The 14,679-nt window shown below is 38.3% G+C and overlaps 1 protein-coding gene across 1 annotated transcript in view; it reads left to right on the top strand.

Annotated features, from left to right (window-relative positions):
- Positions 1–10,110, top strand: part of LOC102218559 (E3 SUMO-protein ligase RanBP2) — a 33,650-nt gene extending 23,540 nt beyond the window's left edge. The window contains exons 21-29 of the mRNA XM_023336510.1: positions 3,572–3,757; positions 4,155–4,241; positions 4,338–4,513; positions 5,617–5,863; positions 5,963–6,052; positions 6,140–6,294; positions 7,105–7,378; positions 8,095–8,435; positions 9,300–10,110. Of these exons, the coding sequence (XP_023192278.1) occupies positions 3,572–3,757; positions 4,155–4,241; positions 4,338–4,513; positions 5,617–5,863; positions 5,963–6,052; positions 6,140–6,294; positions 7,105–7,378; positions 8,095–8,435; positions 9,300–9,605 (1,862 nt within the window). The 3' untranslated portion in view covers positions 9,606–10,110. The remainder of the gene's footprint in view (positions 1–3,571; positions 3,758–4,154; positions 4,242–4,337; positions 4,514–5,616; positions 5,864–5,962; positions 6,053–6,139; positions 6,295–7,104; positions 7,379–8,094; positions 8,436–9,299) is intronic.
- The last annotated feature ends 4,569 nt before the right edge of the window (positions 10,111–14,679 follow it).

The following is a 14,679-nucleotide window of genomic DNA, read 5'->3' on the forward strand; positions in this document are numbered from 1 at the left end:
AATCAGTGGCGGCTGGTTGTGGAGGAGAAAAAAGAAATCAAAAAATTGAAAATGATCTATAAACATCTTTAAAATTTGTATTACCCTGTGTTCCTTAATAGTGTTTACCTAAATGTAATCAACATTTCCACTAACTGGAAATGTTGATTACATTCAACACTGAATTTTAGTGAATTTATAGATAATTTTCCTCGACAGACTCCTTTTGGGGGCGCTACTGACTAGCTTTCCAGAAGTGAAGCTAAAGAGCCAATCACTCGTGGTTGCTAGGGAAAAGGAATAAACATTTGGCCAATCAGAATAGCTGATTGGGTCCTCAGAATTTTGCTCTTGCCAGAGAAGATACCGGAATGGTTTGGGTTGCCATGGTGATAAAGTTGAGGGAAAGAACTCCTCACTTTGCATGACAATGCAGAGGATTTTACAGATAGCTGGTAAATTACAGCTTCTGTCCCTCTGCAGGTTTGTTAGTTTTAGCTTCAATAATAATCTGCTTTTTTTTTTTTTTTTTTGCTTTATTTTACTTTTTCTTTCCATGAGCTACTATCATTTGTTCTCTGCTATGAATCAGTAATGGACGTTGCTGTGGTTTTATTTAATGCTTATGTTACTCTGGTTAGCATAAAGCTAATGCTGCTCTGGATAAATGTTTTGGATTCCTGTTTTTTTTTTTGTTTGTTTGTTTGTAGCTGTGATTGTTCCATCTGATATCGGCGTGTTTTAGTTCTTTTAATTGGGAAGGCTTCTGCTCTCTGGTGTCATTTGATTCTGTTTAGATTTAATTAAATTTAGCCTTTTTGTTCAGAGTTAAACTTCTAGGCAATCATACATTAGTTTACCATTTTTCACTGTTTTAGTCTGATTCAGAGTTAGCTTTTGACCCAAATTTTACCCTTCATATCATTGTGCTGTATGAATGATTGTGATTTTCCTTGAGCTCATTTGAGTCTTTTATTCTGGACAAAGAAGGACATCTATTAGCAGAAGTTTATTCACCAGCCGCCACTGGTATTAATGTATACAAACAAAACCAAAGTAGTCAAAATTTAAAAATCCTGCGTACACGCTCCTGTTTAGATTACATTCACTCATCCACAAGAGTGACAAACAGTATTGTTTTGGGGCTTTTGGTGACAAGAATTAGGTGCACAAATTTGAATTCTTTCTAACCAAGAAAGAAGCGCTACTCCAAAATCAGAACCTTAAGACGCAGCTGAAATTTGGAGAAAAGGTTTTTGGTCACATGAAGCATAAACTGAGCTGAGAAATCCAGGTGAAGCTTTAAATCCTAAGAAAACTGAACCAACTGTCAAACATGGTGGTGTAAGCATCATTCTGGGGGTTTGTGTTCCTACCAATAGTGTAAACATAATGAAAATATTGTAGGATGATTTCCACATTATTCAATTTAAGCCAGAACCTGAACACAGTTGGATGTTTCCAGTCAATTGTATTGGACAGTTTTAGCTTAAAATTTCTAAATTAGCTTTTCTATTCTCCATAAGAGAATAATTAGCCAATAATTATGCCAGATGTTTATTGGTGGATACACAGTGTAGTTTCCTACATATCAATGTTTGTTGAAAATCAACAATAAATTTAAATTTGTGCACTTAACACTTACTTTTGAAATAAATCCTAAAAAGCCAAACAATACAGTGAGTGTCACACTGATGATGAATTTTAATTAAGAGGAGCGCTCAGGGATTTGTTTAAGACTCGGTTGTTACGCTCTATAACACTTTCTCCCATTTCAACGATCTTGGCATTGTTTTCTGAACATGGCAGCCTCATATTTAGTGTCTCTTCACCAACAACAACCCATCATCCTTTAGGGCTGGATTTTAGGCTTTTCAAAGATAACCCAATGGCCTTTTGGACCAGCACATCCACCGTCCAATTTGAGAGCCCAGGTACTCTAACTATTGCAGTGTGTGTTAAAACCTCTCAGCTGTCACCTGGCTGGCCCCGACGTCAACAAACAATAACCTGTTTGCACGGAGTGGACAGACCAAACAGACTGAAGCTAACATGTTGCATGTCGTGTGTTGAAGTTCAGTCCTTGGTATCTAACTTAGCAACTGCTCAGCATCAGGATGTAAACATCTTGTTCAAAATAAGCTGTACAACTAATTACATTTTTTACCTTGTAGGCACTGTATATGCAAAAGTAAATAGCAGATTTTTTTCCCCCTTCGTTTTACCCCAAATTATTTGAATTCTTCACAGATAATATGCATGCAGTTTTACTAAAAGTGAGGGAATTTAATATAAAAAATGCCTTTACTTTTTAAAGAATCTGTTCATAAGTAGCTTTGTTTCCATTACAAATGTGAGCAAAACTTTAATAGTCTGCTAATGTCAAATAAACACAATTTTATAAGAAGCGTCATTAAAAAACATGGCACTACTACTTCCTGTTGTTTTCTTTGTGCTTTCTGCCAGCAGTAACATCTGGTTGTTGATCACATAACTCGTGTGATGCGAAAAAATATTTCCATTGCATTTTAGTTCACAAACAAGCTGTAAAACTGACAGTTTTTACCTTACAGCCACTATATATGCAAAAGTGATTTTTTTTTCTCTGTTATTTTAACCCAAATTATTTGGATTTTTCACAGATCCTATGCATCCAGTTTTATTTAGACTAACTGAAAATAAAATTTAATATAAAAATGACTTTACTTTAAAAAATCTGTTCATAACTAGCTTCATTTCCATTGCAAATGAGAGCAAAGCTTTAATATTCTGCCAATGTAAAAAAAAAAAATCGCAATAAGAAACACAATTAAAATCACATGTGAATAAGTCATTAAAAAACACGTTATTCTACTACTACTTCCTGCCGTCTTCTTCGTGTTTTCTGCCAGCAGTAACATCCGGCTGTTGATCACATGACTTGTGATGCCAAAAAAATATTTCCAGTGCAGTTTTACGAAATACGCTAATTTTGATGCATCCAAAAAAAAAAAAAAGCCTAATTCTAGCACAACTTAGTGAAAAACGTGTTTGTTTTTTTTATTTCAAATTTGGCATGTTTCCATTTAAGGAAATTTATTTTCATAATTCCAGTTTGTGTGATTATGTGGTCAATGGAAACGCAGCTATTGTCCTGTAAATATCCAGGTGGTTTTGCATGAAGTGCAGTGTTGAAGCGCAGCAGGAGGCAGTAAAAGTAAAATGTTTCCTGAAAGGTGATCTGAAGGCAGAGGATGTTCCTTCAGGGAGGCACGCACTGACATTTTTCACAGAGCCATTTTTAGTGCTGGATCTGCAGCAGCAGCACGAAATGTAATTTGCTGCCTGGCGAGGTAATTGCAGATGATGTGGATATCAGCAGAAGCTAATTACGGATTAAGCTCAAATGTTTGTGTAGTTTAATGTCATCGAACTACCACAGGTAGTTTCTCACTGCAGTAAATCACATGCATGTGTTTCATTGTTGTGCATGTGATTTTACGTTACTGTGTGGATCTAACACTTGCACTTAAAGCTGCAGTAAGTAAATATGAGCTATGAGTCCCTGAAGTAGTGTTGCATAATGTTCACTGCTGCTGTATCTGTATCATAGGTTCTCCTCAGGCGGCGGCGGCGGAAGCTTCCAGCTCGGGTTCGGATGACGACTCCGATGTGGAGATTGTTTTCGTCAGAGAGCCCACAGCTGAGCAGGCGGCGTTAGCCAGGAAGCTCCTGCTGCCTCTCACCTTCTTCTGCTACAAGAACGAGCCAGGCTACACCAGCGATGACGAACCCGATGGTGAGACCTGATGTTGATTTATGAAAAGTGCAACACAAACTAAACTTTGATTGTGATGCATCCTGTACAACTCTACTAAACATCAAGCAAATCTATTGAGGAAAAGCATAATTTTCCACAAATATCAACATCTAATAGAGGAAAACGTAACCACACTCATTCAAGAGTTTTGGTTTTGCTTGCTTGATCAGCAGATTTAGAAATGCAGTCCATCTTTATGTTTCCTCATGGTTTTGTGTTATTCGGCTTATTTTTACACCGTTATTAAGGTAACGTAAAGATGCAAACCGTTAATACCAGGTAAATCAACGGAAAGCAGAATTGTGAGCTAAAATTTAATATGTCAACTAAACTTATAAATGGCAGATCTTTACAAAATTTCTTTTTTTATGGTTAGATGAGGACTTTGAGGCGGCTGTAAGAGCCTTGAATGGAAAGCTCTACCCAGATGCTCCTGGAGCAGCAGTAGCAGTCTGTGCTGAGGGTAAGCCACTCAAACGTTATCACACTACCGTCATAACAGCAACTAAAACACATTTGAGTAATTCTCTGTCACACCGAACCTCTGTGCTGCTCTCAGAGCCAGACTGCCAGTTTGTTTGGGAGAAGAAACCAACGCCAGAGGAAGAGGAGCGGGCGAAGAGCCTCCAGCTTCCCCCGACGTTCTTCTGCGGCCTGAGCGCCACAGACAGCGAACCGGACAGCGAGGAGCCTGAAGACTTTGAGACGGAGCTACGCAAAGCCCAACAAGACCTGGTAATGGGTCACGTGGGAAGAGTTTTATTTTTCACCTGATTTTCCCTCTTCTGACAATCTTTAAGGAGACGTGTTATGCAAAATTCACATTCTGTGAGTTTTTATATTTGCTTTTGGGTCTCAATTGCTAATAAAAACGACGCAAAAGCTTAAACAACCAAACGTTTAATGCTTTTTGGTGTTCAGAAAATGAGCCGTTTCAAAAGCCTCGCCACTGTCAAGTCACGTTCCATTGGCAGGTCTCCGTTACCTAGCAACCTCAGCAAACCCCAGCTTGTTACCTAGCAGCCCAAGCGGAGCTCCAGCACATTTTCTCAGCTGGTTTTATTGCTGCGCAATTTCTGCTGGAAAAGACAAGTGTGTTGTTATTGACTTGCCACCCAGAAACTACTGGCTGCAATCTTGTTGTTTGTGCAGGAGGCTCAGCTTTTGCTTTTCAAAGATGTACGGGTGCAAACAGATGTATAATGGTGCATTTGTTTGCACAGATGTGCCATTATACACTCACATTTTCAAGTGTGAGTGTAAAGGTTGAGTTGGGGGTGCGGAAAGCAGCAGATTATTTGGATTTAGAGTGACAGGAGGCCCTAAAACAGATCAAAATAGGCTGAACTGAGCAGAGTAAAATGTCATCTAACAATTATTTTGTGCAAAAGAATTAATGAACATCTGACTTACCATTCGAGAGGTTTTTGACACAGCTTCTTTTCTAGACACCAAAAAACAGCTGAATTTTTTATTTAATTTTCTTTTTAAGGGCTTGGTCTGTTTTTAGAAGCAGCTAAGGTCCAGATGAAAGTACAAAAATGTTCAGAATGTGAATTTTGTCCCCTTTAAGTATTATTTTTCAGCCAAATTAACTCTGTTTTATTCGTATATTGCCACATTAACATGAAAAAATTTTAAATATTACTTTTTAGAAGTATTCATCAAATACAGAGAAGGTTATAGTATTTAAAGTTTATTTATGGATAGTTTTATTAATACTCCACTGTCTGTTGTCAACTTTAAATCTACTGTCAGTTTGTCAGCTTTTTTTTTGCCTGCTACTTTTACAGCAACACTCTGATCAGAACGTCATTAAATAATGAAACTTTCTTCAGGTTGCCCAGTTAAACAGAGGTGAGCCGGTCTCCACCGATCCTGCAGAACCCTCACAGGCCTCGTTCTCCGGCCCGTCGACCAGCAGAGCAGAACCTGCAGACGGCAGACCCACACCAGGTGATCAGCCAGGAGAAAAACCCACAGACACTCAGAGTGAAACTCCCAGCAGCAGCAGTTCTCCTATCGACCTGTCCACCAAGAAGAGCACAGAACCAGAGTCCAGAACCGACACCACAGCTGCTCAAGGTACAGACTTTAGTTTTAAACATAATCTGATTTTCACCACCATTTTTCTGGTCAGAATGAGAATAATTTAATTAAAAATCCCGTTTATTTTCCCCTCAGATTCTTCCTCCTTTGGCTTCGACTCAGTCGCTGGGTTTTCGTTTGCTGAGCTCGCCAAAAACACTGATGGATTCGCATTTGGATCTAATGGTTTGTTCTAGCAGAACCTTCGCCAAGCTTCTCTTTTCCACTGTTCTGAAATAATTTAATTATGCCTGACGCTCTGTCCTAAATCAGATGCCAATTTCTCCTGGGCGAATGCCGGAGCGACTGTGTTTGGAGCTGCGGCTCCCACTGAGGCTAAAAACATGGCCGCCGAGGAAGGAAGTGATGAAGAGGAGGCCTCCAACAATGTGGATATCTACTTTGAGCCCATCGTTTCTCTACCTGAGGTACCTTTAAATACCCTCCTAATTTTTATGGTTAAAATATTTAAGATCTCAGCGCTGGAGGATATTATTTAAAAATTTAAATCTCCTCTTTTTTTTCATTCCAGATCATATTTTAGTTTGGGTTTTTTTTCTGAGTTTTCTCTTCTATAAAAATAAACACTGAGAAAATTGTGTCAAAAAGTGGCTTTTTGACACAATTTCACCAGAAGAACATCTTAAAATCACAAAGAAGAAAATTTTTTTAATGAGAAAAAAGCTGGGATATGTTTACGGTCTGACCAGTTAAGAACTGGTGTGATTCTTTCTTCGAAAAAGACAAAGTTGTTTGTCCAATTGTTTCAACGTCCTGGTAATTTCATGCAAATTTGTTAAAAAAAATTAATATTTCTATTAAGTATTAAATGTAAAACTTACACTGGAGTTTAACTTCACAAGATGCTCAACATTCCTGATTTTAATTTTTCATTTTTTTGTATTGAAATTCTCATAAAATTACTACTTTTTTCTCCATTGTTGTACAGCTGTTCTCTTGTACTAGAATTACCTTATTCTCGTAATTAAAAATAAGAAATGTTAGTTTGCTCTGAATATTCTGTTTATGAGATGATCTGAACTCAGAGTGTAAATAAATAGAAACTTGTAAAACTCGCTTGTCAAACTAAGGAAACTCAAAAAATTCCTTTTTTGGGGGGGGGGGGAATCCAGATTTTCTCAAAACTAAATATAGAAAAAACAAAATTTCAATTAATCGAAAAGCTCAATTTAACGCTAGCCCTTTCTCACCTCTAAACGTTTTTTTACTCTTTTCAGGTGGAGACGAAATCTGGCGAGGAAGACGAGGAAATCTTGTTTAAAGAGCGAGCCAAGCTCTACCGATGGGACCGCGACCTCGGCCAGTGGAAGGAGCGCGGCATCGGAGACCTCAAGATCCTCTTCCACCCGACCAAACACTTCTACCGGGTCCTGATGCGAAGAGACCAGGTGCTGAGGGTTTGTGCCAACCACACCATCTCAGAGTCCATGGAGCTGAAACCCATGAACACCTCCGCCAACGCGCTCGTCTGGACCGCCACCGACTACTCGGGTAAACACACTTAAATGGGAAAACTATGATTCAAAGTTCACATTTTGCATGTTTTTGTCCTTCAATTTGGGTTTCTAAAAAAGCCCAAGCGCTTTTGTTTTGTGTTTTTAACTTGCCATTCAGAAACCACTCTCTGTATTCTTGTTGGTTGTGCAGGAGGCTCTACTTCTGCTTTTCGAAGACGTACGGTTGAATAATTAAAAACTGATCAAGCGAACCGTACGCTAAGGGAATGCGATTGTTTTTTCATTTTAAGCAGTAAAATGTTTTTCTTACTTAGAGAAGCATTTTTTATACAAAATAACCTCAAGTGGGGCGTGGCGTGGTGGCGTAGCGGTTAGCGCGACCCGTATTTGGAGGCCTTGAGTCCTCGACACGGCCATCGCGGGTTCAACTCCCGGACCCGACGACATTTGCCGCATGTCTTCCCCCCTCTTCTTCCCCGTTTCCTGTCAGTCTACTGTCACATAAGGGACACTAGAGCCCACAAAAAAAAAACCCTGGAAGGGTAAAAAAAAAAAAAAAAAAAACTCAAGTGGTTAAATGAGAAATTTGCTAAATGTGCCTCTTGTTTTTTTGATTCGTAAGTGATTACTAAAATAATCGTCAGCTGCAGCCCTATTACAAAATGTGAAAAGGTTCAATGAATATGAATACTAATATACTTTGTGTTTCTAATAAGGAGAAAATGTTGGGGGTTTTGCTTCCTCCTTCAGATGGTGAAGGTGAGGTGGAGCAGCTGGCAGCGAAGTTCAAAACCTCAGAGATAGCCGAGTCGTTCAGGAAAACCTTCTGCGAATGTCAGAGCCGCATCGGTCAAACCGGCGACGACGCTTCGGTGCTGTCCAGAGTACAGGAACACTCCAGAGACACGAACCCGCTGGTGTTCCTCAGGGTGGCAGCCGACGGCGAGCCGCTGGGCTCCATCACCATCGAGCTTTTCTCTCACATCGTCCCCAAAACGGCGGAGAACTTCAGAGCGCTGTGCACCGGAGAGAAAGGCTTCGGCCTGCAGAACTCCGTCTTCCATCGGGTCATACCGGACTTCATGTGTCAGGTGAGAGAATTACAGCTTGAAGAAATTGTTTAATTCACTGATAGTATGACCTAAGGCTGAGAGGATTAACTGAATTTATCGTGATGAGTCAATTATTGAAATAATCATCTAATTTAGTAATTGATTAATCATTAACTGGAGTATACAGACTCAAAATAAAAGGCAGTTTTCTGAAAGAACAACACATTTAGAGCAGCAATTCAGCCAAAATTATACAAAAAATCTATACATTTTGCATTTAAGATAAAGTTCTATGTATAACTCCTTAAATGACAGAGTTTAGCTTCACCTCGGTCAAATTATCTAAAAAGTTTTTATATACACCTCATGTTATGGCTGGGCGACATGGCTTAAAATAAAGTATTCAATTTTAAATTTCAAGCTTTTAATTTAATTTTTTTTTTTTTTTAAATCGCTTTCTTTTCTGAATGAAAAATATGCCATATGTGCCAAAAAATGTTTTTAATTAATTGTCAGAATAGTCAATAGATTCATGAATATTTAGTTGCAGCTCTAGTGTTTAGTAAAAATCCTATTTTTAGTCATTTCTAGAGAATTCTCTTGCTTTTCTTTTTACATGTTTTATTAGATTTTGTCCTGTTGTAGTCATACAAAAAAAACATAGAAAAAAAAAAAACATACTTTGCAATCCAAAAACCCAAAACTCACTCCGTCCACACACATAAAAAAAGTTTAAATGTCACTGTGTAACCAGATACACCAAATAGATTTTAAATCTCAATCAGATTTTTCTGGTAAAATAAATGTTATTTACTGATAGTCAGATGATTTTATGTTAAACAGCTTGCCATACAAGGTTTATATTCACATGTTTGATCAGTCTTCTACTTCCTGCCGTTTCAGGGAGGCGACATCACCAAAAGTGACGGCACCGGCGGCAAATCCATCTACGGCGCCGCGTTCGAGGACGAAAACTTCGACGTCCGGCACACGGGGCCGGGCATCCTGTCGATGGCGAACCGTGGGCGGGACACCAACAACTCGCAGTTCTTCATAACGCTGAAGAAAGCCGAACATTTGGACTTCAAACACGTGGCGTTCGGCTACGTTCGGGACGGGATGAGCGTGGTGCAGCAGATGGGAGAGCTGGGCACGAAGGGCGGGGCTCCCGCCAAGAAGCTGGTCGTCACGGAGTGCGGACAGCTGTAGCTGCTCGGGTGGGAAGGTCCGGACCGTCGGCCTGGTTTGGGTTGGAATGAAGTCGACTAGAAGCTGGGAAAACTGCGAGGTCCAATGCACTTCCTGGATGATTTGGGAACCTCAGTGGAGGCTTTCGAAGCAACATCACTGCATCACTGCTGTTGCATTTTAATAATTTCTCAGATGTTTATTTTTCGTGTGTGTTTAATTGTAAATGGAACATTTCTTATTGTTTTTGGTTATTTCTCTCTGTGTGTTGTCCCACTTTTTTATTGTTTTGAGGGATTATTAGACATACTTTAGCTTCGTTTGGTTTGTTTCCACAATCACAGACGTACATTTTCCTGTTTGTTTTTCTTTCAGTGAAATTAATTCACAGTGCAGATAATTGGACTTTTCACTGCTGATTGTTTGGGGATTCAGCATCTGTACAGATTGAGATTACCAAGAAAAGTTGCTTGTTCTACTGGAATAATTTGCTGATAATTGAGAAATAAATTTGCTTTACATGTAATGCGTGACTCACGTTTATATGTAATTATAATTTTGGGTTAATTACTGATTTTCATCAGTGAAAACATTTTGATGTCTGTGTTTTCCACTACAGTGTGTTCTATCACAATCAAATAAAAATTTCATAAACTGATCTTAACTGTGACAAAATGTGAAGGACTTGGTGGGGTATGTAGACTTTTAAATGGTAATGTTCAAGCATAAGTCAGCCACAATTTTTCCTCTCAGTATTCCAATTGTAGTTCATGTGGAAAAGGATTATAGCTTTAATCTGACATGCAAAATTCAACTTTTCTAACTTTGTGAATTACTCACCCTATTGGCTCGTTGACTGACATTAAGGCTTTAACTACACATTTAGTTGGAAAGTTGTAATTGATTAAATATAGAAAATGGTGTAAAAAAACCCAAAAAACATTGGTTGGCTAAATTTTTTGAGAACGGTTCCCTTAGATGATGTTTTAGGGATTTGAAGAAAATATTAGAATTTTAACTTTTCAGTGGCCCTAATTCTGTAAGTTAATCTTTTTGTTTTGGAAATGTGAAATTTCACACACATTTGGCTCATGGGTCCAAATTGGAACTTTAACTATACCTTTAGTTGTGATGTAGTTGAATAAATATTTAAAATAGTGTAAAAACTGTTTTGGGGACATTTTCCCAGAGTGATTCCACTGGAGGTTGTTTATGGGACTAGCTTGAGAAAATGTCAGATTTCTGAGATTAAAGTTGTTTTTGTTCTACTGGCCTTAATGGTCTTCTGTAAATTCACCATTTTGTTTTGGAACATGGAAATTTCACATTTCTAAATTTGTAAATTACCCATCCTTTTTGGATATAAAAGCTTTAACTACACTTTTAGTTGTGTTTTTGGATAGCTGTACTTATAAAAATATATATTATTGTGTCAAAAACAATTGGTTGTGTTTTCCCTTGGATGATGTTAGTTTAAGGGGGGAGGGGAACCAAGAACACTTTTTGTGGCCCTAATTATCTTCCTTAATTTACAGTGAGGAAGGCCAGAGTCCAGCTCTAGCAGATGGCTGAAGGCATCTGATCCGCTTCAATCTCAGTACCTGTTCGCTCTAAGGCAAAACTTTGGTAAGATTAAATTTAATCGGCTAAAGAAAGTCAGACGGTTCGTTCTCCAACCTCAGAAATCCCTTGAGGTAGTCAAGTTTCTTGTTTGTTCAGATCTTGTTAGTCATTTCCATAGTGTGATTATTAATTATCGATTCTTTTGTGTCTAGAGGCAATCTAATCGTTCAGTTCACAATTTAAGCTTTATTACCAGGATTCTGCAAATTAAATATTTCATAGCATATTTCAATCATTCCGTTCATACAGTTTAGGCTCCATTACTCACCTGTTTTTTCTTGTACAAAATGCGTCCCACCAGCTTTCACGCACCCAGTGAGACTTTGTCTCCCTCATTCTTCCTCTGGCTGAGAAAGACTTGGTCTCTAACGACGGTTTCTACGTTGTTTCCCGAAAATAACCTTAAAGACCTGATGCAGGACTCGTTGAAAATGTTTCCTTGCTTGTCGTTTTTACCTCAGATTTTGGTTGATAAGGCAAAAATGACTCAAAAAATGTTTTGGGTAACGGGTTGAGTTCTTCTTCTTCTTTTCAGTTTTATTGGCGGTTGGTCAAAAACGAAAACAAAAAAACGATAGGTAAGCATTACCGCCACCTGCCGGTAAGGAGTGTGAACATCAATACAGACATTAGTGGCGTCTGTATTGAGGTACACATACGTATGTGTATACATACACATACTTATAGGTATACATACTTTTAAATAAGATTAAACACCCTGGTATTTAAAAATAAATCTAATTAATTGATTTCTAATAGATTTTCACTTGTCTCGTAATAGATTGATTATAGAAAGTAACTTTTCGTCTTTGCTTAGAGCTGAATATAAATGCTGACGTTCCACTACTTCTGCCATTATAACACAGTTTGTTTGTCGGAGGTTTTCTCCAGCTCTACATCATCAGGGTGGCGCCGGCGTCATGGCAATCATGTTAGTGTGAATTTACAAAACTTGCAGTCTGATATAAAGGTAGGTTGTTAATCAAAATGAGTCAGAACTGCTTGTAACACAAAACATAAATACAAATCCTTCACCTGCTTACACCAGACAAAATATATTTAGAATAGTTAGCCAATTATTAATGTCAGGTGTTTTTACATTGTACATTTTTGGGGCCGTATTTCTATTGCAATAATTTATAAGTAAGTCAAATGTTCAGTTTTATGACAGTTTATGTTTTTGTGTGTGTTTGTTTGGTAGAGTCCTGCTCTCACATGTAAACTGATATTTTAATTTTCCTACAGCAATAACTCATTCAAAACAGAATGACTGGAGGCTCATTTGTTTGCGACATGCAAAAACCACTTGGACTTTTGTTTCAACATTTCATATAAATACATCTGAACTATTTAGCAGATGAGGAATAATTTTACAGCTGTCTTTAACTCTGTAAGAGAAGCAGGAGAAAAACATCCAAGAATCAAGGTGGGTCATTTTCATGTTTAAAGTAAGACATTTCAGAAGTAAATATATCTTAAGTAATAAATGTACGAATATTAAAACAGTTTGTTTTTATGGCATTATCAGCGTCTCATTAAGAGACCAATATTTTATCAATATTATTTATAGTTTAATACATCCAAGCAATTTTATGCAAAATATAACATTTTGACAAAATGTCTTGTGTCACTTTTCTCAGTATGTTTAATTTTGTTTGTTCTTAATCAGCATGTGAGTTGATTGCTGAAAAAAGGCTACTCTGAATTATTTTTTGTTGAACTTTAACCTTTACAGTATTAGCTGTTTAGGTATTTAGAAATGTGGGATTAGTATGAAATTTAAAACCTGAATCAGCAGAAATAACAATTCCTAGTTCAAAAATTTATTTACAAATCTATTTATTCAAATGTTTACACATTTAGAATATTTTGTGCCACTGCTGATTACGGTACACTGCAAAAACGCAAAATGTTACTGAGTAGTTTTTAGTAGTTTATAGTGCAAATATCTTAGTACACCTGAAATAATAAAAACTAACTTTTTAGATATTTTCACTCTTCAATATCTAAAAAGATAGATATCTTTATCTAAGATATAAGTTAAAATTTCTTATTCCACTGGCAGATTTTTTCACTTATCAATATTCAGGGATTATTGACTTAAAACAAGTTTTAATATCTGGATAAAAAAATTACTTATTGCTCAGGTTTGTTTGATGTCAAGTGTACTAAGATGTTTTCAGTAGGAACTAGATCAAAAATACTTGGTAAGACTTTGTGTGTTCCTTTTGTTTAATCCATTTGTCACGTATTCATGTTCAGCAGAAATATCCGTGAACGCCTCTTCGTTCTTCAACAACAGCCTTTCGAACTCCAACATGTCCTCCAGCTTCTTCCTCAACTCTTTCCACACACTCTGCCTCAGCACCAGCCCAAGCTCCTCCATTTATACCACAGTCAACATCATCCGAATATTCCTCATCCTCCCTCTCTGCCTCTTTATTCTCAGCCACGCTCTTCAGCAGCAAAAGAAAAGTCCATCCTCTTCCTCGGGGACAATGAGTCACACCGACTACTTCACCTATCATCTGGTGACCATGGAGCTCATCGATGTGTTGGGATATATTTTCTCCTTCATTGGCATGAATAACAATGATTTATATCTGATTTACTGTGGGATCCATCTGATGTTCTTTGTGTGGTACGGCCAGATGTTCTTCCATGTCCTGACGTGCGTAGAGCGCTACCTGGCTGTGGTTCATCCCATCGCCTACGTGGGATTTAGGAATGAAAGAGGAGTCAGAATCAGGAGCCGCATCGTTGGCTGTGTTTGGCTGCTTTCCATTATTGGAATGGGTTTAATTACTGTGCGGAATCTGGTTTTCCCTGCCTGCATGTTGATCATTTCCCTGACGAGCGTTTCCTTCTGCAGCCTGTCTGTGCTGTGTGTCCTGATCCGGCCCGGTCCCGGGGAACAGGCTGAAAACCGGGACCGGGTCGTCCCGTCCAAGCAGAGAGCCTTTTACACCATTTCTGCCATTCTGGCAGCTCTTCTCCTGAGGTTAACATGGGGCATTCTTTACGCTTTCCTGTTCCTAAGACAAGGAGCTGATGATTGCATCATAATAGTGTCCTGTGCCTGGTTCACCATCCCAAGCAGCCTGGTGTTACCGCTACTGTTTCTACACAGGGCAGGAGAACTACAGTGTTGTAAGCTGCAATGTTTGATAGAGAAGTTACACTTTTAGGGTTAAGTTAATGATATTTAAAATGTTTATCTAGGAAAATATTTATTTACTTTACTATTCTTATGAATTTTAACATTTTACTTCTTCAGTTTTTCCTTAAAGGGGATGTATAATGCAAAATTCACATTTTGCCTGTTTTTGTTCTTTATTTTGTGACTCGGGATCTCGGGATCTTGTTCACGAATGAGGGAAGAAGGGAGCGGGAGATCGACAGGCGGATTGGCGCAGCGTCTGCCGTCAAGCGGGCGCTATACCGGTCCGTCGTGGTGAAGAGAGAGCTGAGC

This window comes from Xiphophorus maculatus, chromosome 7 (assembly GCF_002775205.1).
Source record: "Xiphophorus maculatus strain JP 163 A chromosome 7, X_maculatus-5.0-male, whole genome shotgun sequence".
NCBI classification, from domain to species: Eukaryota; Metazoa; Chordata; class Actinopteri; order Cyprinodontiformes; family Poeciliidae; genus Xiphophorus; species Xiphophorus maculatus.